Source organism: Pyxicephalus adspersus, chromosome 2, assembly GCF_032062135.1.
Source record: "Pyxicephalus adspersus chromosome 2, UCB_Pads_2.0, whole genome shotgun sequence".
NCBI classification, from domain to species: domain Eukaryota; kingdom Metazoa; phylum Chordata; class Amphibia; order Anura; family Pyxicephalidae; genus Pyxicephalus; species Pyxicephalus adspersus.
Genome location: NC_092859.1, coordinates 140,638,731 through 140,664,446, shown reverse-complemented (window position 1 = coordinate 140,664,446; position 25,716 = coordinate 140,638,731). Strand labels below are relative to the sequence as shown.

The 25,716-nt window shown below is 38.8% G+C and overlaps 1 protein-coding gene across 5 annotated transcripts in view; it reads right to left on the bottom strand.

Annotated features, from left to right (window-relative positions):
• Positions 1-24,264, bottom strand: part of LOC140324627 (protein FAM169B-like) — a 33,452-nt gene extending 9,188 nt beyond the window's left edge. The window contains exons 1-5 of one of the 5 annotated variants that reach the window (XM_072402673.1): positions 24,180-24,264; positions 13,506-13,567; positions 8,145-8,281; positions 1,502-1,601; positions 441-526 (exon numbers count right to left, since the gene is read on the bottom strand). In XM_072402673.1, coding sequence (XP_072258774.1) covers positions 441-526; positions 1,502-1,601; positions 8,145-8,281; positions 13,506-13,518 — 336 coding nt within the window. In that variant the 5' untranslated portion in view covers positions 13,519-13,567; positions 24,180-24,264. Of the gene's footprint in view, positions 1-440; positions 527-1,501; positions 8,282-13,505; positions 13,568-24,172 lie in introns of all 5 variants that reach the window. The other 4 variants (XM_072402674.1, XM_072402672.1, XM_072402676.1 and 1 more) reach the window with 4 other exon arrangements.
• Positions 24,265-25,716: the final 1,452 nt, after the last annotated feature.

Sequence of the window (25,716 nt, the reverse complement as noted above, 5' to 3'; positions counted from 1 at the left end):
AAGGGCCAAAGAGGCAAAAGGGTTTTTTTATTAGGACTGACTAAGGTTAAAAAAAAATTGGTTAAATAAAAATATTTTTTTTTGTCACTTATAAGGTCTCTAACTGCACGAGCTCCTGTAGGTTCATAAGTGAAATTTTGCAAATATGTACAATGTTCCACTAAATAATTGATAATTCAAGCACTTACAAGCATTTTCGGAACATGTATGGACGCACACAATCTTTTACAGAGTTCAGTCAAAAGTTTGCACCTGTATTTACATCACTGAGGCTTAAGTGAAGTATCAGGAGACCTGAATATGCTGTGGTATAGACACCAATTGCCCATATGCATTGCCCATGATTACAGATCCTAGCCAACTGTCAAGTTGGTATTTGAGTAGGGATTTACAAAGTGCAGTTCTTTAATTGTTCAGCATAAGCACATTACAATACTAACCTGTCTTAGACCCTCCTGGGCAGGAACACATGACTGCAAGATGTCATCTACACCCCTCCATTGGCCGTTCAAGTACACTGCAACAACTGGACAAACAAGCACATTAGTAAGACTGTATTGGGTATTTGCAAGAGGGGAAAAAAAAGAAATGGTAGAGATAGTAATTTGACAAATATTACACCATACTCCATAGTTTACAAATTAATACACTTATTACAAAATAGAGAATAAAGACAGGGACACATCCAAAAAAATGTATACGGATGAATCCACGGTAATGGAGGAACACACAAAATATGCTAAATATTCCTTTTCTCAAATTGTTATTATATAGTAATGAATTTATATAAAAATAAAACAGCCAACATAAAAACACCCTGTGATATTTTGTATTATTTAAAAAATAATTCATTCATTCAAAAATCATATAATAAAATGATGCTAGTATAACAACTGGAAATCATTAAATTAGTGTCAGACTGAGAGTTGGGTTGACTGTGGCCCAGTCAGGGGAAATGCCAAAAGCAGTGCCCGAGCAATGATGAACAGCAGGAGAAAATATTTCATCATCAGAAGGGCACATGGAGTGCTTCACTGGTGTAGATATTCTTATTTATAGTCCAGTGAACAGGAATGAGGTGATGAGACAAAATGGGAAGCAACTGGTGGTGTCATCTTTTTGGGATGACATTGTAGCAATACATGTGATTTGCAAGAATGGGCACAGAATAACAGTAACATCAATTCACATACACTTTTATTAACCTTGTCAATAACTCCAATTACAGTGCCTGCCATAAAATTTCAGATTTAACTTTTATCGTCAGTCTATAGGTGGGCCAGACAGGACGGTTTTCTGTAGTTCCAGTTACAGTCCATTTTTGTTCCCAGTGTGGGTTAGAATATCTACAAAGACTGGTTGCAGAAGAATTGGACTGATTGCTATGGACAATAAAACAGTTCCACATCTAAACCTCTTAATACTCAGCAAAATAATTTCATGATTATGTGTTGGTGTTAGCAGCAATGCCACAATGGTTGAATGCATCTGAGAAAGTTACCTGAGTCTCTTTTGTGGGGGTTTATCAAGAGCAGCATTTTCTGTGAATCTTCATCTCTGTACAGTGGAATGTGAAGAACACAGTTTGCATCTACATTTATCTGTAAAATAATACAACATAATAAATGGATTGCTTTAGAATGTAAACCATTATTTGACCTGTGTTATCTGTAACTTTCCTGTTACAGCAGTTGTGCAGGGTACCAAATATGACTGCACGCAACAGACCAGAGATAGAGAACTAGCGTGCTCAGTGATCATAACTGGTCATGCACTTCACTCCTCTTTCTCCACAATACAAGTGTATGTGAAGAAAGTGAGGGGAGTGAGCGTTACTTAGCTATGATCACATAACAGAGCAGTATTAAAGGACAGCTGCATTAAGAAAAATACAGCAGGACTTTACAGCCTGAGGGGTAGGCAGGCTCTTGCAATAATATTCTAAAATGTATTGTGTAAAGGAAAAGTGCACCATGCTTGCTTATGTATAGTAGCTGTCTTTATTTGCCCATAAAGTCATTGGAACAGTGTCCAACACATTGTGGGGACTCACCAGTCTCCCTTCATCAGAGCTGAGAGAGAAAAGGAATGGAGTAAATATATGCTGGTTAGCCAGAAAATGGATTCCATTTGCTGCCACTAAAGGCCCGTATTAACGGGGACATTTATTCCCCCAAAACACACTGGCAGCTGTTTTAGTAAAGTTTTATGTAGCAAATAAAGATAACACTTTCCTAGTCAAGTGTGGTATTCTCTTCTTTTAAACAATACAATTTAGATCTCAATTGTAGAGACACCTCGGGATCAGGCCGTAAAATAGGCAGCTGCTTCTCCTACTATGAAGAAAATATTTAACAGTCTGAGGTCCAGAGTTTTGTCCTCACACTCTCCTAGACTATGGTACATAAAGTATTGGGCAGCACGCTTGAAAATTATGGAACACTTACCTTACACTTTAGGATGCCCACCTCTGGTGATGCCAGGTCCGCACACTCCTCCCTTTTGCTGGCAACACTTACCCTTCTATGATGATGGAAGGTCCATCTTCCCTTTCTGTGCTCTATTCATTGCTGCCAACATCTTCTACTGGTGTTCTTTCAGGTAATTTGTCTTCCAGGTCCACTGACTAGACACTGGTGATGCAACTCCTGGAGCTATATCAAAGAGGCTTTGTACGTCTCTTCTGCCAAAAGATCTAACTCCTAGCTTTTTTTTAATCACTTTAGTTCCACTTTTATGGGATTTCCAAGCAAAAATCAGTGAAAAACCACAGCATCCAGAGACTATAAAAAGATTAAAAGAATGAGACTTCAAATGAAATGTTCTTGACTTAAGCTTTTAACATAAAGAATAGTAAAAGAGGAAGAAAATGGCATATTTTGTAACTAAACATTTTATCACCATAACCTTACTCTCAGACCTGTTTGTCAATGCATTTACTTCTTAAGGAAATTTCCTCTGATTGTATTTATTTTGCTGCACTTCGCAACACATGTATTTCCATCGCTGAATTTTTACATTTGTACATCTTTTCCTAATGGTTTAGCTGATCTTAGAAAAGGACAACTTCAACAAGTTCCATGCTGCTGAAGATGAATTGACCCACAGTGATTGCAGCTATAGAGGTCCATAAAGCTCATTTACTGCTATTTACAAATATGCAAACACTTACAAAAAAAATAGCTATGGCCTAGCCCCAGGTTAGTGTTGGAACCTGTTTACACATCTGTACTTGCAACTGCATGCAATTTAATCTAGTATCCTGGCCAGGACTCACTTTATCTGCATGGAGTTTGCAGGTTCTCCCCGTGTTTGTGTGGGTTTCCTCTCACATTCCAAAAACATGCAGGTAAGTTAATTGGATTCCCCCCAAAAATTACCTTAGACTGTGGTAATGACATATGACTATGGTAGGGACATTAGATTGTAAGCCTCGTTGAGGGACAGCTAATACATGACTATGTGACTATGACTTTGTAAAGCGCTGCGCAAAATGTTGGCGCTATATAAATACTGAATAATAATAATAATATTCCGGACAAATATGAAGAATGCAAATTATGTGATACTTCTTTCTGTGTTCAATAGAAAACATAGCACTTTTTTCTGGTGTATTTCAAAATAATAATAAATGTACAAAAAATAATAAATAAAATGATGGTAGATAGTGGTAGATTATATAATACATATTTTTATAATATATCACAGGCATTAATGCTAAAGATTTATTTTATCTGCCTACTAATCCTTGCACAGAAATGTGACAAACTTTGTTCTGTTTGTTTTGTGCCTATCGGGCTATATAATGTCGTTAATTGAAAGTGAAACTAAACGTGCTATACTCACCTATTCCAGTTCTGTTGCAAGGCATCGCCATCTTCTTCCTTCACCTATTCCTAGAGGTGATCTTCGGGCATCTTGATTGACTGGGGCAGGATTCATGCAAAGGCGTGCAAGCAGCACAGCGGCTCAGTGGTTAGCACTCTGGCTTTGCAGAGCTGGGTCCCAGATTCAAATCACAACCAGGACACTATCTGCATGGAGTTTGCATGTTCTCCCCATGTTTGTGTTGGTTTCCTTTGGGTACTCCAGTTTCCTCCCGTGTTCCAAAAACTTTTAGTTATTTGACTTCCTCCCTAACATGAACTTAGACTGTATTAAAGACATAAGACTATGGTAGGGACAAGCAAAGATGAACTGTGCATATTTTTCAGCACAGCTTTTCTGACTGATACCCGGAGTGATCAGGCATGTAGGATTTATTGCAGAAGGGCGATGCCTGAACGTTGAAGATGTCCTGCCTGAACGTTAATTTATGAAAGTATAACTTTAGTTCCACTTTAATTTGTATTCAGATACTAGAGGCTGAAAAAGAGGGTGTTTAGGTATCACAGAGAAGACCAGAGAAATGTGATGATTTTTATTTCCAATGAGCAGCCAGAGATGCAGGAAGCCATAATGCCGCAAGATTAAATCATGTGCCATTCACCTGACTAAGTAGTGTGGCAGGAGGGACAGTATTAAGTTGCAAATATCTTGGCAGGTAAAACATTTTTTATATATTATAAACATTATTTTTTTAAGCCTTTATGTTCAAGAGCTACATCTCTCAATGTACTGTATTACATTTTTACTTCAATATAAAAAATGATACTCAACTACTGCTAGACGAGCGTTAAAAAAAAAAAGAATTCCTTCTCAGGCCTCCCAGCAAAGGATGATGAATATAGTAAAAGCATTGAAAATATGTGAGGGACATAGAGGGGAGGGCTTCTAAAACTAGCATTACAAAAATCCAGCCAGGGTTCAAGCGGGGTCTCTCTGCTTATAGGAAGGGCTGTACACTTTGGGTGGGCCTTTTTACTGGCAAACACATAAAGTTAAGGTTGCACAACTACATATTAAGTACAGAAATAAACAACGAAGAAATGGCATAAAACATAGGCGCAAAAATTCAAGTTGGGTAAACACAGCAACTACATTTAGATGAAAAACATAAATGATTTTCCCATATTGCGAGCAGAACACCTGAACACACTAAGCAGTATGCGGGCATCCTTGATTGCCTAATCATAAGAGATTTGTCGGAATAATTACATTTTGCATCATAATAAATTTAAATATGACCTAGATGTGTTTAATCTGCACATTTGATTACATTCAGCCACACAACACTGCAATTTCACAGTTAATATACATTCTCAGGAATTCAGTATTGATTTCTAAACTTAGATAATTTAGGTTAAAGTGAAAAAAAATTTTTAATTACGAACTGCCTGAATCATTATTGGATTCAGAACAAATAAAGATAGCATTAGTAAAAATGTGGTGCTTTTACTAGACACAAAGAAACTTGTGTTCAAGCATTTAGTAATACTGACAAATCATGACTGAGTAATACTGACAAATTACAAAATGTTAGTTGCCATTTAAGGCTATATCAAAAACTTAAATTCATAAACATCAAATCCTAATGACTGGCTGTCTTTCACATTAAATTTTTTTTCTTCTCCCTTTTCCATCGAGTTTTTTTTTCATTTTAAGAAATATAATTTTACAAGCCTTTTTTTTTTTTAACATACAGGCAACTGGAAGCAATGACAACTCACATTAACTATAAGCCGATATAAAAAAAAAAAAGTCCCTCGACTCGGGCTTGCTGGTTGCACTTTTTTCGCATCTCCTGTTTATGATACTCGCATCTTGAGAAGAGACACTTATGGGGGATATGATCACCCTGTATAAATATATAAATGGTTCATATAGAAAACTCTCTTCCCAACTATTTACTTTAGAATTGTTACAAAGGACAAGAAGGCACTCTTTGTGTCTGGAGGAAAAGAAGTTTAAGCTCCGGATAAGGAAGGGATTCTTCATTTTAAAGTCAGTGAAAATGTGGAATCTGCTCCCTCAGGAAGTGGTTTCAGCAACTACTATAGATTGCTTTAGGAAAAAGCTGGATGCTTTTCTAGAAGCACAGAATATAATTGGGCTTATAAAAGCTTTAAAGGAAAGAGAACAAAGATTATTGATCCAGGGAACACCCGATTGCCTCATGGAATCAGGAAGGAATTTTTTTTCCCTTGTTGGAGCAAATTGTACCAGGGTTTTTTTTCCTTCCTCTGGATTAACTATGTCCATAGGGTTTTTTATCTGGGATATGTTGCACTTGATTGACTTATGTCAGGCATGTCCAAAGTCAGGCTCAGAGGCCAATTGTGGCCTGTAATCAGATTTCCACGGGCCCGCAGCCTCTGTCATAAAATCAATAATATGCGACCCGCCAGCACTGTTGACCACAGTACAAAATACACACATGCAAAAAAGCTATTTTATTTTTCATTAAAGTTGATCAACTGCCTTGCAATTATCAGCTTGCTACTCAGCGGGCATACCCAGCAGGACCGGAGTCCCCATGTCTCCACAGAGAATCCCCTACGTTAGTACAGTGGGCATGTGCTGTGTAACACCCGGACGGACCACACCCACTCTAATTCCAAGAATGTGCTCTGCAGGGAGCCCACATTGACACCGGACTCTGTGCACAGGGAATCCCTCACATCATCCTGGATGGTGTGTGCTGTGCGGGACACACTCAGACCACGCCCACACTAACCAAGTACGTGCTGAATGGCCAGCCCCCACACATTTTCACCTCACCAAATCTGGCCCTCTTTGCAAAAAGCTTGGATACCTCTGACTTATGTCTGACTTTTCTCAACCTGACTAACTATGTATGTAACAGTCTCAGGGGCAAGAAGAGGAGCTTGTTGGGTTAAAGTAGACTTTTCCCATTCTTCCCTTGTCCTCCTTTTTATACCTGTACGCCATATCTTTTTTTCCCTCTTTTCTCAACAGAGTTGCCTTGGGGGGAAATAGTGATCTATTAAGAAAGGTGCTATTAAGGTAATTCTCAGGTGTTTTCCTTTTGTGTGCCTTTATTGGTTTCAATTTAGCTTCTTTATTTAAACCGTACATAAACTCAGAATTTTCACTTTACATAGAAAGGGAAGACAACCCTTTTAGGTATGGTAAAAATTCTGTTTTTTGGGGGTTTTTTTGTTTAGGTGCAACACCGTTTAAAAAAAAAAAAAAAAGTGTAGCCCTGCCCTCTAACTTTTAGCCACCTAGGCAGTCGATAATGAATGGGAGCCCAAAGCCTCCCGGGATACCTACGTTAGGCATCCCCGGAGGCTCTTGGATGCGCTCCTTCTGCACATGCATGAGCATCTCGGGCATGCGCGGAAGTGGCCTTTTTGCGCAAAGAGAACAATTTGCAGATCTCACATGCGCAGTGAGATTGGCAAATTTTTTTTCATCCTACATCACCCGATCTTGCGCCTGGGTAAGGCGACGTAGGATGAAGAACCTGGAGGAGAAGGCGAAGATAACGGCACCTGAAGCACCAGCCACCCCCAGAGTGACCAGACTGGCCTGCAGGATTGAAGGTAAGTGTATTTTTTTTTTTTTTAGTTTAGTTCCTCTTTAATGTTTTTGTTACTTGTTGATTTTTTTACTTATTACTATGCATGATGCTGTCTGTAATATTTCAAACATTTTGCAGCTTTTTTCATTCTTGTATACATACTTTGTATTTCACAACTTTTCTTTTGTTAATCCTTGTATTTTGTATGATGGTTATATTTACACGTTAATAAAGTCCTATATCTACTAAACACATCATCCTAATTAGCAGCTATAAAAACCATCTCCATGATAAAAATCCCAATTAAAAAAGGTTTCACAAGTTTTTTCAAAAACAAGGGTTTCCTTTTTAAAAATGATTTTTGAAAAGTATAAAGCTAAACCATGTGAAGACTTTAATTAACATGCTTATAATTCAGCATTTCCTGTGGATGGGATGACGTTTAAACCATTTTTTTCAGGGCTAAAAGTTAAAAATATTTTTAAGACATAAAAGTTGTTACAGTTAAGTATAATAGAAATAAAAACATCTACCTGTTGGTATCTTCCAACTCATCTGCATTCATGTTTACACATTTTCTTCTAGTTTTATAAAATTGTGTACATTTAGTGTAATATCAGTGAGTAGCAAGGGATCCTTCATTCCCAATAAATGACAGTGCAGATATATTTTGAAAAAAAATATAGGATCATCTGATATTTATAGTTCTCCCATCTACCTTCTCTCCATCTGGACAGAAGAAAACCTCAACCGAATTGCTGGGCTGTTGGGTGATCTGTAAGTAGTGCTGATCTGATTGCTCCAGAAGACTCTGCAAATCTGATGACATCAGATAGTTGACAGGGTGGTGTTGTTCTGCAAAATAATAGACGTTAGATGAAGTTTGTGGAGCAAATGAAACAAGTCGTCTCTACCTTTGTCTATCAAAGTTATGCAGACAGCGATTGCTGAGAAACAAGGAAACTTCTATTCCTCCAATTTTTACATGAAAAGCTTTTTTTCTGTTTTATAAAGGAAAGTTGTAACTCCATACTACTATAATAAATCACAACATCAAGGTTTATCCTACGTACATAGTCACTTATGAGATTCAAAAACAACTAAAAACAAACGAATGTCCGAAGACAGTGTTGCTTTACAGTGGATAAACTGGAAGCTTCATGTCTTCAGGCAGCCTTGCAGCTCTGTCACCACTCCGAATTCAGCCACTTTACATTTACACCCGCAGTGAAGGGTTTCACACTTTATAAATGAAAATTGAAAAACCATTTATTCCTTGTGAATTATGAACTGTATAAGAAACTAGTCGTAGTGAATAGACATTTTTATCAAGGATATGGTTTTAACAAGGACTGTTTTAGGGACAAAAGAATAATATAATATATATACATATGTTTTGATAAAAGCCAAAACCTAAAAGCACATTAATGTCCAGGAGGAGCAGAAATTGCCCTGCAGCTCTGGATCTTGGGTTATGATCCAATCTAGTACACAATCTAAATAGTAGTTATGCTATTGTACAAAATGGCATAACTGGTTTGCTGGATCACCCAGCTATACGGTTGAAAGTCACCTCTCCAGCCCAATGACAGGGTAGAGATTTAGGATATGTAGTTTGTGAAGGTATTTCTTGGGATTTGAAATAATATACGGAACACTGGATAACCCGACCCAGCACAAACTTTCAAATCAGAAGGAAGAAGGGCAGAAAGAAACTATTCAGTTGTTTTCAGCAAGAGTTCAGTAATGGGCTTTGTAAGCCCTGGATAAGGGATCCAATGTCTCCTATTTAAAACAATGGATTTCTGGTACATATGGGTGAAGGTGAACCAAACTGTACAATGTTATTTTGTATATATTGGTATATTTTCCAAACAGCTCCAGCTGTTTGGAAAATATACCAATATATACAAAATACCAAAATATACCAAATACAAAATACCAAATATACCAAAAGATTATATTATGTACCAAATACAAAATACCAAATATACCAAAAGATTATATTATATTATTATAAAATGAAACAGAAGAATCTTAAAAATGATACAAATTAAAAACTAAATTTGGTGACCCTAGTTTTGCTGTATTTCAATACTTTTTATTTCCAAAGCAAATCCATCTTTGTTTAATAAATAAAGTTTAATAAAGGTATGTGTATATACATTGGGTATCAGTATGTTGGATAAAGTATAACTGCATGAAGGATAAATTTAGATGAAGTTTTGTGAGTCAGGGGATTCCAGACATTACTGAGCCCATCTTATAAGATGAGAACTAGTAAACAACTCCCCCTCCCTTCATTTCACGGAGTGTTCCCTTGGAAATTGAAGTGCCTCATCTGGGTATCAGCTTCCTTCTATCTCTTTCAGCTGACATTGCCCTAAGGAATGTATTTACACAGAGAAACTGGATAAAAAGCAGCAAACCTGGTGCGAGATTAAAGTGCCAATAAATCCTAAACTACATGAGATGCTGAAACCCATTCCTGTTGCAGCCATTTCATCCCTACAGTCTCTGCTGTTGAAAGGGAATAATGCAGTGTGCAGAAGTCATTCTGGAAACCACAGCACCAATAAGAAGAGATATGTAATACTGTGTGGTACTTACAATAAATGACTCTTTGTATATGTTTTATCTTAGCACAGCAGCTAACATGCCAGGCTTTTTTTTCATCCTTGTCTCATTAGGGAAATTTACTTTCACTTCCTGTCCTGTAGGCTTAAAGCAGACCAAACTCTAAAAGTGGGTAGAAAACCCTTTTATGCAAGGTAAAAATTATCTAAACTTTTTTTTTTTTGAAAGAGGAAGCGCAGAGCCCCCTGCCATACCAACGTCACACATTCCAGGAGGCTTCTGGCTGCTTCTTCTGCTCATGTTTTCCTACATGGGGAAAAAAAAGCAGATCTCACGCATGAACACGGGATAGCACAAAACCCAAATCCAGGAAACCTCCAAAATGATCTGTGAAACTATAGGTGATTTTTTTTCAGTTTAGTTCCACTTTAACAGGAAGTAACAGTATATTTCTCCAATGTGAGGGAAATACCCGTAAACAATGCCACAAAAAGAAATGTCCCTATTGAATAATTTTTGGGAAGGAAGCGATGGACTAACCCTCACTCTTATTCCTGGTTACATTGGTGATCAGGACAATCAGAGAGAATGAATATCCCTGAGACACAGACAGCAATATTTCTACCTCCCCACCACTCAATCCCAATGTGAAAAATTACCTTCAGGTATACTTTAAATCTGAATGTCTTTACTGTGCATTGCAAGGGTAAAACCTTGGTTGCCATACACTGGTTAATATTTCTAATAGTGTCAAAGCTGGATTTAAAATGGAACTAAAGTCCCTTTTTGAAAAGTTCTGTCAAATTTCACTGAGCTGCTTTTGTAGCCGGGGATGCCTGACCTTGCACAGGAGTTACAATTTCCCAGCTTAGGCAATCAATATGGCAGAAGATCATCTCCAGAAAGAAAAGAAGGAAGAAGGTGGCGGCACCCTGCAATGGATTGGGGACAGGCGACTATTTTGGGTTTAGTTTTGCTTTTCTATAAGCATTAACTCTAAATCAGTTAGAAAATAGGCTGTTCTCATACAATGCTTAAACAATTTTTTGACAGAAAGCTCACTTCTTTGGCCCATTAATGCCATCCCTACTGCTCTGACCACCAATATATGTAAGCTCTCCTGATATTAGTGGTCAGTACAACGGGGAGGTGACTTCAATCAGTCAAAATCATGGTTGGTAGAATGCTGCATGGTAGTAACCAGGTAGACAATTGGTGTCTGCATATATTGATCATTTACCTGGTTTTGTTACTTAATAGATTGTAAAGACACCCCTTTTTTTTTAGGATCACTTGTTTATACATTCACTGGCCACTTTATTAGGTACACCTGTTCAATATCTAAGTGCACAAGGTCAAGAAGGTTCAAACTGAGCATTAAAATTCAAAAAAATGATGATTTAAGTGATTTGGAATGAGTTGGGTGAACAGGTCTGTTTATTTCAGAAACTGCTGATCTGCTGGGATTTTTATAAAACAAACATCTCTAGGGATTACAGGAAATGGTCCAAAAAAGGGAATATATCCAGCAAGTGGGAGTTCGAGTAAAAATGCCTTGTTGATGCCTTAAAAGAATGACCAAAGTGGTTCTAGCTGACAGAAACACTAGTAACTAAAAAAAACACTTATTGCAGCCAAGGTATGCAGAAGAGCCTCTCTGAACGCTCAACAAATTGTACCTTTAAGCAGATGGACTACAGCAGCAGTGGTGCCACTCCATAGTAAGAATAGGGATCTGGGTACTGGTATGTCCATCTCTTCATGATGGCAGTGTACCCATCTTGTGATGTTAAATTTTAACAGAATAATGCCCCATATCCCAAAGCTCATATCATCTCAAACTGGTTACTTGAACATGACAATGAGTTCACTCGACACAAATGGCCCCACAATAACCTGATGTCAATACAATAGAGCACCTTTAGATGTGGTGGAACTTGCTGAACCTATGCCACACACAAAAAAATAAAAAAATAAAAAGGGAGTGGCAAGTAAATGTAAAAACCAATTTACTTTTCAGTGCACCCATTTGCACATTCCAACAGTTTTTCAGGGTATAAAACACCAGAATGTCTGGCAGCTGTTCTTGTTTGCAAGGCAAAGTTTTATAGCTGTATTAGCTATATGAATACATACTTATATATGTTTGTTTTTAAACTACATCGTTTTTAAGAGTATATTGAGGTTTTCTGATTAAAAACAAAAATACATTTGGGGGGAAACTACTTAGCTAGCTTTATTACAGGCTTCTCTGAGGAGCTGATTTGGGCTACTGTTAATCATAATTATTTCCATCATGTTGTTAAGTAAACTCACTGGTGGTGTTACAACCAGATGTATCACATGCGTACCTAATCCGATGCTGTCAGCACATATCATTCACTTGGATGCCAGTGCTTTTCTCGGCATTAGCACTGCTGCAGCCGGGAATACCTAAGTTTCCTTGATATACACTTACTTTTCTGGTTTATGATTTAGCAATCTTTCCTTGCCCCTTTCTATAACCAAAGCCTCACTACTGGTCTCTGTTTTGTAGTAAATATTGTCATGACAGTACGTGTGTCCATACCCAACACATCAGATGCCACAGTTTAAAGAGGAACAGTAATGGTTAGTTGAAAACATAAAATCCATCTCCTGGATTGTAAGCTTTTTGAGGCAGGGTCCTCTCCTCCTCTTGTGTCACGGTCTGTATCTGTCTGTCATTTGCAACCCCCATTTAATGTTCAACGCTGCATAATATGGTGGCGCTTTATAAATCCTGTTTAAGAAATAATGCATTTAAAATAGTAGGTTTCCTTCTATACTTCCTGCCTTTAATGCCCGTTTGTGTATAACACATGCAAATATTACTTTTCATTCATCAAAATTTAAGTTTACCATTCGAAAAATCAGTCCACAAACTGTCACTTATCCTCATGTTCTAATTATTTACCCATTTATTGTCTTAAAGAGATACTGTCTCAAGACCATTAGGTTCAACAACCATGTTCCCATAGAATTCTATGTGCTTTTACTTTATTTATGCATGTAATTTACCTGTAAAAGCCACCTTTGTTCTACCTTACAACGCAAAAAGACTCTGGATAGTTGGATTACCACCTTAATCAGAAAGCCTTAAGATGTGAGGTGGCCTAACTAATGATAAATGCAGGATACGCTCAGTCCAATCCACTGCCAAATAGTTTTTGTAAGGCTCACACTGTTGGATTTTTTGGTAGCATATTAAAGCACAGTTTGGTTTTCTTGAATTGTGGTGCCATTTCAAATAAATGACATCAATACATGGCCCTGCAAGTAACATTACCATTACTGCTTTGTACAACTGTGAACAAGCCAGGAAACATGGTTTTGCAGGCAATATTAAAAAAAAAAAAAACTTGGAAAGCTATATTCTTAGGTGTAATAGCTATCTGCATTTATTTTTTATACATTAACTGACCCTTCATAAAATGTTGACTTAATGTATATGCAAAATGTACTTGCTAACATATGAACGTACCTTCAAGCTTCATTTTTACGATGACTACTGATAGTAATTAAAGCCAAATCTTTACAGAGCACCTGTTGAAAAAAACAGTTTAAGAAAAACATTTAAGCAATCTATAAGCTGATAAATATATGCAGAGCGTACTTCATAGAACCGTCATGGATACAGTACCAATGTTTTCAATGAGGAATACATAATATCCCTAGGGTTCATCCAGAAGTTGCTAGGTGTTCCTTGAGCAATTTGGACCTCTCATGTCAGTTACCACTGACACCAATAGTCATTTTGACAATCTGTAAGGGTGACATTCTTCCCACTGGCTAGCCATGTAGGAGGCATTCTTTCTGACCTACATTAATGTACTTTGAACTGTAAATATTGTATTTATAGCAGGGATTACCTTAGGCTATGTACACACGTGCAATAATTATTGTTGGAAATGAACAATTAATGACAGATCGTTCGATAATCGTTAACAAAAAAGTGCACAACGACAGGCCAATTACGTCATTGAATGAGGAATGATGCTGGAAACAAATAACCGTCCTGGCAGATCTGTTTGGGCGACGATCGTTTACTGTCTTTTGTGTGTACGGTCGGCTCAGTGATGACGGATTGTTCTGCGGTACATTTTCTATGGTACACATCACTTCCTGCATCGTTCAAACGATCGTATATAGTGGGTGTACATTATTGGTGGATTATATTTGAATGATCGTATTGTTACAGCATGTACAGAATTGTGCACTGTATGATCGTTTAAAATATTTGTGAATATTCGTTGATCTGTCATTAGTCGTTCGTTTTCTAACGACAATTATTGCACGTGTGTACCTTGCCTAAGACCTGAAAGTTAATTCAAGGCTTCCCCCATTTAAAAAAAAAAATTACAGTATAAAGAGTAAAAGCGGAACTAAACTGAAAACAAAAAAAATGACACTTTCCTTTAATCCCACCGATCCCTCTGGACCTTCCCTTGATCTGATCCCGCGTTGCCCTGGAATTCCACTTTGTCCCGACACTGAGGAAGCCCTAGTGCCGCCATCTTCATTCTTCTCTTTCGTCTTCTTTGCTGCGGCGATCACCAAAATCAAGACTGAGATTTTTTTTTTTTTTTTTAAAGAAAAGGGTGTTGCACATATTAAAAAAAATAAATAAATTAACATTTTTGCTTTACATATAAGGGTTGTCTACCCTTTTAAATAAAGTGAAAATGTTGAGTTTAGGTATGCTTTAATTTGTGTCTCACACATTGTGCCTCCCAGACGCTGCAGCTCACAGTGGGTGTGTTTCCGCTACAGAGGCACAGCTGTCAATCCGAAAAGCAGGGGACTAGATGTGGCTAGGAGCTGACAAGCCACAGGCTTGTGAACCTGCAGTGAATGTTCTGATAGCTTTACTCCCTGCATCACCATCTCATCCTAATGTAGTAAAAGCAGGGACAGCTTACACAAATGTGACAAAACGGCTTTAAATTCAGGAGCAAAGCAGTATATCTGCCACCCCAACACAGGAGGCTACATTAGATGGACTTCATTTGCAGGAACAATGGGTATTTGTAGGACTTGGCAGGGGAACAAATACAAGTGATGCACTTATAATAATGTAGGACTTTTTAATGGAAGGCCATAGAGTGTGTGATAAGTTGTTTGATTACACAAAAGTGTCAATGGATAAAGAGTCAAGAGATGTCTCCTTTTCATTACACTAAGTAGTGATTAAGGATATGTAGTTTGTGAAGTTACTTCTTAGGCTTCCGGAACGCATTGGAAACATTGGATAACTAACTTAGTAGCTCATCTGCAAGGGTTACATTCTTCTCACTGGTCAGCAATGTAAGAGGAATTTCTTCCCAGTGACCATCACACTAATGTACTGTGAGCTGTGCATATTGTAATCATAGCAGAATTTCACTGAGATCTGAAAATTATTTTAAGGGTTCTCCCATGTTTAAAAGGTCAAAAAAGCCTGGTATAGATCCTTTGCGTGTCACATCATATGCAACCTCTTCAGCATCACTACAAGACTAATGAATACAAGAGAAGCTAATTCAGCTCAGTAATTTCCGAGCACAATGGAAACTTGCTGTAGGGTTTGTTCAGTACAAAGGAAAGGAAAGGTATTTGAGCTGAAATTTTTTATGGCAATAATAACGTGACTTAAGCAGTTATTCTTCTTTGGTTATATTAAACTAATTAAAGAATCTGTCAGGCCGTGGGCTAAAGGTCTCCCAAACAAAGTACAGGCTAACCAAAGTTCATCATTAAAAGATAATAAAAGGTAACACCAGGCAGCTGAAACACAAAGGAATTGTTTACCCAGTAAATTTGTGCTACAGTTTAGAAAAAAGGTTTAAGAAACCCAGAGGCACTAAGTTACATAGACATTGCTTGATGTTAGTTTATAACCACCAGTCTATAAAGCGTCAGCTTCTGCAGGCATTTGACAGCCTTTCTGCAGGTTTATCGAAGGCTCATAGGACCCTTAAACTAAAGTGCAGGTGTGTTGAACACAAGCAATAGTAAAATATACTCTCATCTAAATTGTACAATAAATATTGAGATGTATAGAGCATGTAGGCTGCGCATTGAGTAGTGAAATAACCTTGGGGCTTGTTCACATAGATGGTTAGCAGCTTGTTATAACCTTGCCAGCCATTGATCTACTGCTATTCCATTGAAGACAGAAAAGTCAATTTCTTTATATAGGGTATAGAGGCCTCCACAAGAAATTGGGCTAGAAAGTGGGATTTTCTATGTACAAAATGATATGATAAAAATATGTTTTACTTTATTTACAAATGATTAAAAACTGCCTTTATGCAAAACATGAATCAACAAGGAAATCCAAAAAAGAAAAAGATGAAGAAAAAGAACAAGTAGGTTTAAACACACTACTGAAATAAAATTTATCAAGGGGCCATATGGGCCACTAGTTACGTGGCTTCTGCTACTAAACGAAAGGTTTTCAAGAAAATGAGCCCACCAGGGTTGATGACATTAGTTTGCTAACACCACTAAAGATTAGTTTGCTACCACCTAAATGTGTAGGTACAATTTCACCATCTTGATTCTCAAGGGGACAGAAAGCTAATAACTACACGTTTCGCAGATCTGAGCTGCTTCTTCAGGAGTTCAGTATAGATACCTTATTGGTATAAAGATGTAACAATGGTGGTAGTGGCAGTAATAATGATGATAATACACATCTATTAAAATACAAATAAATAAATCATTCAATATGCTTTATATATAATATAATATACAAACACAACTATATCTCACTGTTTTCATGTATAAAGGTATCAAATGATCGTTCTTGAATGTGTGCATATACACAGTGACATATAGAAATAATAATATGAATGTGTAAATAAAACATATAAATGATTTCAGAAAAACTGCATTAATTTGCAAATAAATTCAGTGAATCAACAAAAGCACACATCGTGAAAAATAAAAGAAGCATCAAGGTAGCTCACATAGCTCTGAACCAAAAGGGACGCATACACGGGCAAGGCACAAGCAAGGACTGGCTGAATAGCCTAAGAGAGTATACAGAATATAAATCTTCAAATATGAATATATATAATTATAAAGGATACAAATAATATTAAAGAGTGGAACTTACTTGGGCAGTTGTAGCTGAAAAAATATCCAACAGCAGAGGTTGAGAGGTGTATCGTCAATAGTAATACCAAAGTTGGCTGGATATTAAGTTAAGTATAGAAGCAAAGTCCATAAAGGAACTTGTTAGTGGATTCATCTATAAATAGAGCATGAATAATGTCCACCAAGACTGGTCAAGGGGCCATACAAAGTAGAGGGAAATAGCCCATGGTTTCCCCAAGACTTCAAGAAGATCAGTAAGCCTACATGTTAAATGCCTGCCTTTGTATAGGCCCCATCTTGTTCCAGAGCCCTGGGGGACCTGTAAGCTTACTTCCGCCAATGTTCCATGTTGAACGCAGAAACCAGAAGTGACGTTACAGTGTCTTACAATCAGTTGTCTAATAAACTTTCTACCTGAATAAAAAAACCACAGTCAACTGCTATGACAAAAGGCAACATGGTTGGAGGCTACTGAGTTTACATGTGGTGGTATAGTATTAACTGTTAAGGAAGAACAGCCACCTATGACAAATGTTGTGCATTAAAATATTATACTGATCTTTGCCTCCATTCCAGAAGTCTTTACTGTGTGTCCTTGTTTGGAGCCACACAGCCTTTATTCAGAGAGCATCCTGGCCAATTCCTCTATAACCTGCACATACCCACACCTTCCTTTGGGAAGCCATACTAGTGGCAACTTCCAATAGTCTTAAAGAGTATAGCGGGTCCCATAGGAATGAATGACATGCATGTGCAAGATAAAGAGATCCTGTTAAGAAAGGTTTCTCAATAAAGACTTAGCTCCGGACAGTAGCACACAGTATAGATCGCTGAAATGGAGGCAGTGATAAGTATCAAACCGGGTGGGATGCACTCCATCATGGAGAGGTGAAATGAACTAAAAAAAAAAACTTGTTATCAATCAATAGTGCAGTTGTCCTTTACAGGGCATTTAAAACGTATGCGTTTTCTGAATACATAACCCCATACTTAGAAGTATGATCCCCCAGTACACTATATATAAGCTAATATCTAGGAACATCAGGTTCTTAATGCTAGCTATACACAATGAAACATTTTTAATTGATTAGACAACTTTTAATAAAATGTCAAATCTGTAAAAAAAATTATAATGAATAACGTTACAATCAATATTTTGATCGAATGGTAAAATTGTAATTCATGTTACCTATTGGTTAGAGGAATGGTACACTCATTTAAAACTATTGCTATATCAAAAATAGCATTAGGAGAAAAACATACAGCGTTTTCCTAACAATCTTAAATATAAAGAATGTTTCAACTTAAATCAAATTTGTGCTTTGTTTATCAAAAGAAGTACCAACACATCCATTACAACAGTCTTTATCACTCTGGTAAACCTTGAACTATGATTCCCATAGCAAGTGAAATGTAAGGATTTCTTATTGCATAAGACTGTCTTCATATGTTTTGACCTAGATGAGGAGCAGATTTTTTAGGTGTCAAAACAAGAATACCACCTAAAGATTACAAGGGTTACAGTGTTCAACCCAGAAATTCTTTTAACCTGGGTGGGAAGAAATTGTAGAAGGGTGGCAGCCTCTTTATTGTGACCTAACTCTTCAACAATTACCCAAAACAGCCGAGTGGTTACTAAAAAGTGCCGGGTGGTGCGCCCGCATAAAAGTGGCTGGGGTGAACACTGGGTTACAAATGTTAAAAAAATGGTTATATAGCACAAAGACAAAGACTATTTATTGCCTGCATTTCTAGATTTTTGCCTGCTCTTTGGACTGCTATGGAATCTCAGCACAACCACGGTGCCCAATCTGAGCATTCTCAGGTAATGCACATGGGGGAAAAAAAGGGTATTTCTGTGCTGCCAATGAAGGATAGTAACGGCTACAAGAAAGTAGGAATACAGAAGAATGTTTACCTAATAACCTGTGGATAATTAATTGAAATAGGTATTGTACAATACTAAGACATTTATCTAACACCCTAAAAGATTTTAAATAAATATCAAAGTCTCAGGAACTCAGCTTTAAAGATAATATTTACCCCAAATGCACAATCTTTCCTGTTCAGAAGTCTCAAGCTTTAAAGGAGCACACAAGAATATCCCTTCCAAACATATTTCAAAAAGATGAACTGCTTTTGCAAAGAGACACAGACCTAATGGTGCAGCAATTTTACTTCTCATGTACCATTTAGTGTAACGACAGTAAATGACTTTACAGTTCCAGAACAGTCATGTCACCATCGGATAAAGGAGATCACATGGGATTATACTGATCAGGTGGAAATTATTAATTGTGAGTCACGTTTTGGTACTTTTGCAAGGTTTAAAATTTGTGTAAACCCCTCTACGATAATTAAGCAAATGAGTACACATCCCTAATTTAGTATATTGGAAGAAAAGCTATGGCCCAGTTGTTGTTTGAAGCAAAGTAAACTCCCAAACGTGGGACAAAAAAGTGGGATTTTTAAGGTGCTGAACAATTTAAGTAAAAGCAAAATTTTTATTTACAAATCATTTTAAAACCACAAAAAGGAAAACATTAAAAATAGATACATAAAATCACATATATGACCAAATAGGTCACTAAACATATTTTTACACTACCATCAAAGAGAGTTTTGTTGGCCTCAACCACTAAAGGGTGAAGGTACATAGGTTTAGTACTACCACCCCAAAAGAGGAGGGGGATTATAGGTTTCCCAGCCTACATACAAGTTGATGAAAGGTGCAAATAACGCATTTTGCAGATCTGGTCTGCATCCTCAGGAGTACAGCAAAAACACCTTTCTTTTGTATGGTGATGAAATGATAATAATGGTGGTAGATTGTAAGCTCTTCGGGGGCAGGGTCCTCTCCTCCTGTTTCACTATCTGTATTAATTTGTCATTTGCAACCCCTATCTAATGTACAGCGCTGCATAATATGTTGGCGCTATATAAATCCTGTTTAATACTAGTTATAATATTATTAGGATATATCTACAAAAGCAGATATTGAATATATCAATATATATTGTTAAGGCATAACTATACATCAATAAATAAAACCAATCAGATATGTAATTAGCATAGGTATGTAATTAGCAACATAATGCATAAGTATAGCTTAATGTAAACGAAACACATAAACACCTAAATAGATAACAAATACTGCAACAAAAGAAAAAATGTATATTATTAGGCAGCTCATATGGTACTTTTGCAAGCCTCTCAAATGAAGAATATGCACCAAAATTAAGATATCTTGTATCTTGCCTTTACAACAGTATTTTCCAACCTTTTAAATTAACCTATCAAGGTCTCATGGAATCCCTATAACTACTATACCCATAGGTCACAATACATTAGGGAAATGGTCAGTAGGGAGAATGTCTCTTACACTGCTGGCCATTGGGAAGAATATCACCCTTACAGATCGCCAAAACGATCCTTGTTCAACAGTCCCCTAGCGTTCCACAGGAACCTGGCTGAGAAACACTGCTCAACATAACACTATACTACAGTCATCATATATAAAGAGTCCTAAACCCTGGACATTTAATGCACAGAATAATGGATCATAAATGCAATTTTCACACATTGGATTTATGAGTCACAGATCATGGACACAAAGAACTAAAAAATGAATCACAATGCATCTGGAAATTCAGGGTCAAGTAAAAATGCTTTTCTTTTACAGTTACTTTTTGTTTTATGCTTTAATCTTAGCAACAGGGTTACTTTAGGTACTTGAAAGAAACTCTGTGACTACAGAAAAACTGCTCCACACATGAGGTGCCTACACAATGCAGATGGCTTTAAAACTTCCCAATCTTTGGCATATCTTGATCGCTATTAAAGGCCATCTCCAGCACAGCTATTTTAACTGTTTTTTTCTTTTTAAGTTTATTTTTTTAACACTTTTACTTATGGTTTATTAAATATGTGCACATGAATGACACGGTTTCAACAGGATATTTGTACAGTTCTCTGTGAATGGCACACAAAGAAGGTAGTGGTGGCCACAACAGAGCTCCTGAAGAAATACAAATTAGGAGTGTTGATCTATATATATAAAATTGTATGTATGTATGTATGTGTGTATGTATGTATGTATGTTCCACCATCATTCAAAAAGGCATGGAGACATTTCAACCAAACTTGCCATACATATGACTGAGACTCATGTGAGTGCACCTGTCATCTTTGTACAGCGCTGTGCTATATGTCAGAGCTATATTTGGATGAAACGCATGGAGACAGTTAAACCAAACTTGCTATGTTCCACCATCACTAAACTTGCTAGACCAGGGGTCAGCAAACTTTTTTGGCTACTAGGCCTTATTAGGAGGTCAAGAAGGCACACTAGGCCATACTCTTTGTCGAGTCCCGCGCTGATGGCCCCGCCCCCACCAGGAACGCCCCTGAAGGGAAATCCCTCTCCTCCACAATGCATACGGAGGAGAGGGAATGTCCCCTTACCCTCGCATGCGGCTCCGGATCCACGGGTTGCCGACTGGGATTAGGCCAGAACAGACTACTGGCTAGGCCGTATCTGGCCTAAAGCCTGGAGTTTGCTGACCCCTGTGCTAGACATTTGACTGAGACTCATGTGAGTGCACAGGCTGATCTTTGTCAGAGCTATATTAGGATGTATGTTCCACCATCATTCCAAAACGCATGGAGACATTTAAACCAAACTTGCTATACATACGAGGTATGACAGAGACTCGTGTGTGCACCAGTCATCTTTGTAAAGCGCTGTGCTATATGTCAGAGCTATATTTGGATGTGTGTGTGTATGTCATCACCAGAAAATGCATGGAGACATTGTGGACATGGAGACATGTATGTATGTGTGTATGTATTGCTGAGCACAGTGTGCCTTTTGCCTATATTTTTTACATACTTTTTTTTGGACTATAAGATTGCAATAAATAAATACCCAGGCAACACCGGGAAATCAGCTAGTTTAAGAATAACAAAAAAAATATCCGTGAGTTGAGCACGCCTTTTTATTTGGCTATATTATGGGAAGCCTTACTGGCCAATAGAAATGAGCAGTAGAGTCTGGGCAAGCATCAGCACCATCTGGAGGGTGCAAAAGCTTTGTGTATGAAACAATGGCTTGACACTGGCCTATGACAGAAAGCCTTGGAAGGCTGTTGCAGAAACTGGACCTGCACTTCCTCCCTTTCATTGGATCTAATTACAGACTATGCACCCCACCATCACTGTACCTAACTCCTGCATCCTACTGCAATGGGAATGGAACCACTACTCTTCAGCCCTGGGTGTGCCTGCTTCTGGAGAACTAATAGACTTTGTATAGCAGTGGGCCCCAATCTTTTGGAGCTCACGAACCACTAAATGCATGGACTGCGGACCACGCATGCGCAGGGATCCATGTGTCACTCAAAGGGGAAGAAACTTCCTCCCAGTGTGATGTCATGATGCCAGAACCTGCCCATTCTCCCATCGCAGGTCTGAGCCCGCAATGGGAGAGCTAGCGGGTTGTGTCCAGAGACATAACCAACCCACTGCCCTGAGCCTGAGATCCGTACAGGAGACATGGTCTGTGGCTCTGATCAGTGCGCCGCCTAGCGGGGACTTCTCCTGACCCCGCTGGGGGGGTGCACTGGCCAGAGCCACTGCCCACCTGTCAGACGGCCACAGCCCACTAGTGGGCCGCAGACCGGGGGTTGGGGACCCCTGTTGTATAGGACCATGGTAAGAAACAGCAACTGCTTCCAGTATGGCTCCATATAAATTCTGTGAGAACTCACTGTGCAGGCGCACACAGGACAAAAATCTGCCACACAGTTGGGAAGGTGAGTGGGTACTTTTAGAGCAGGGTAAATGCTTTTCTTGGCAGCTAGTACAGAAATTTGCGGCCAAAAATGTGGCATCACTCCCATGTAATATGACAATGCTTGCAATTAGCTTCTAGGGAAGGACACCATCACAGGGAAGAAAGTCACAGGCTTTCTCATGCCCATGAACATAAGGTTCGGGGGTGCCTTTTGCAGAGAGGCCATCATTTTGCTTTATATAGACAAGTGACAGAGTCTCTTTAAGGCATGATTAACACCTTTACATATTTGTTTTTATGTACATGCGAAGTGTTACTTCACAGAGAGATCTGTGCATTCCCACATGGTATTAAAGGAAGCTCAAAGGGTTGTGTGTTTTCCCACTTGGGGCTGAACCTGCAAGATCGGGTGATGTAGGATGAAAACAAAATCGCTCGGGGGGTGTCCTGCATCGTCCCGGCATCTGTCCTGCCCTAGGCGCTCTGAGCTCTTCTGGGTTCTTCATCCTACGGCACCCATCCCAGGCGCAAGATCAGGTGACATAGGATGAAAACAAAATTTGCCAATCTCACTGCGAATGCATGAGATCAGCAAATGTTACTCTCGCTGCTCGACGATGGACGAGGAACGATCGTAATGCAAGTGAAAGGGAAGAGGGTGCAGCCGGGTGCCGCTCTCCCTTCCCCTCTCCATAGAGCAGAACAGTGCTGTATGTACATCGCTCAGTCATTGGAATGGATCATGAAAGATCCTTTCCACCGGCAAATATTGCACGTGTGTACATAGCCTAAGCACCGCATAGCAACACACGGCAAGGTATTACAATTTTTTGGGTATCATTATTACTGTAAAAGCACTCATGTTTGATTCCACACCGGTGCATTATTGCAAGGAGCCCTGAAGCTATAGATGTCCAAACTTATTTTATCCCAAACTCTGACACAAGTATTGAAGCTCCAGTATGATACCAGGAATTGTTATAAGGAGATCAGCAATAGCAGCCCAAATGGCTATCATGTCTCTGATATACATAACCCAATGCCACCTGAGCAGCACATGGGCTTTGTGTACACTATGGGCCACCATACACCCTGTATATAGGCCTCATCCACCTGTTGCGGAACTACAAGTCCCAGGTGATTGAGGACTTAGCCTGGTGCAGGGTTATTTGACACATGCACAGTAATTATCAGCAGGGAGTGTAGCACGGACACACAAAGCTGCACAGAGACTTTCCTCGGACACAGACACTAACACTCCTCGCCTAGCTTACTCTGTACCTCCAACCCGGGGAGCTCTGTGACTAGACAATCTCGCCATACGCATCACCACTTCCGGTGGGCGGGGCGGCTTCGTGGTATTGTGACCCTGCGTGGCCGGACCTCTGCCCTCCCACCAGCTCTGAGCTGCTATTGGCTGACACTAATCACCAATAAAATGCGGGAAATGTTTCCAGTCAGGCTGAGCGGGAACTAGCTGTGAGGAGAGGTGTGCTTTATGGCAGTGCTGCTTTATAGCCCAATTTATATTTATTATCTTCAGAATTGGGGTTGTAGTGGTGTGGATTTTGAGAAGGGAACATTGTGTCTACCTGTATTCTAAAACCCATCCTCCTAACCCCACAGTGTTCTGGGAAACAAATGTGTTAGAAGTAGGCTGCACACCTGACTGGATGTATCTCCATACCTTGGGCCCAAAAGGTACTTAAAGAGAAAGTAAACCCAAAACAAAAACAAAAAAATTGCTCTCACCTTCAATCCTGCAGAGCAGTTGATGGGTCTGCAGGTCTCTTTTATCTCGTCCTATCTTGTCCTCGCTTACATCTTCAGACCAGCACGCTGGGCGCCGCCATCTTCTCTCTGGTCTTTTGGGTTCTTCTTTCTTCATCACTCGTCACAAGCATGAGATCAGGTGATGTAGATGGGGGAAAAAACATGCCGTTCTCACTGCGCATGTGTGAGATCAGAAATTTCCCTTTTGGCAAAGGGCTCCTTTTGCGCATGCCTGAGATGCTTGAGCATGCGCAGAAGGAGCAGCCAGAGCCTCCTGGGATGCTTGACGTAGGTATCCTGGATGGCTCTGATCTCCCTAAGATTAAGGGGATGGTGTTGTACCCCCCCCTTTTTTTTTTTAAAAAAAAAAGGATGTTGCATTAAAAAAAAAACAGAATTTTTACCTTACATTAAAAGGGTTTTCTACCCTTTTATGTAAAGTGAAAATTCTGAATTTAGGTACGCGTTAAATGTAGGTTCAAGTTGGGAATTTAGCCAGATGCCTGTCGCATTTGTAAGTGCCCCTTCATAAGGGAATGGTGGTGCGGAGGTGGTCTGTAAGTTCCTTTTCAGATTTAGGAGACCCAAGTTTATAACCCAAAGTAACAGAGGGGTGCAAATAACTATGTGGGTCTGCTGTGATCCCTATAACCCATCCTTATGCAGATATTAGGCTTGAATAGGTAATTGGGTGATCAGGCAGCTAAATCTGATGGGCAACAATATATGGCTACACAAACTTTGAGGGAAACTGTGTGTGTGTGTGTTCTTGACTTTTACTCAAGTGAAGGACGGAGTTCTTGACTTTTACTCAAGCCTATGCGGCTTGTATTGAGAGGCGCTGGGAGGGCTATATGTGTTCCCACCTTGTGCTTTAGGGAGCTAGGAGGGATTTAATATTATTAATAAACAGTATTAATATAACCCCAACATTTTACGCAGCACTGCACATTAAATAGGGATTGAAAATAACAGATACAAACAATAAAAGCTCAGAAGAGCTTACAATCTAAGGGGAGGGGGAAGTAGCACATGATAGGAAAGG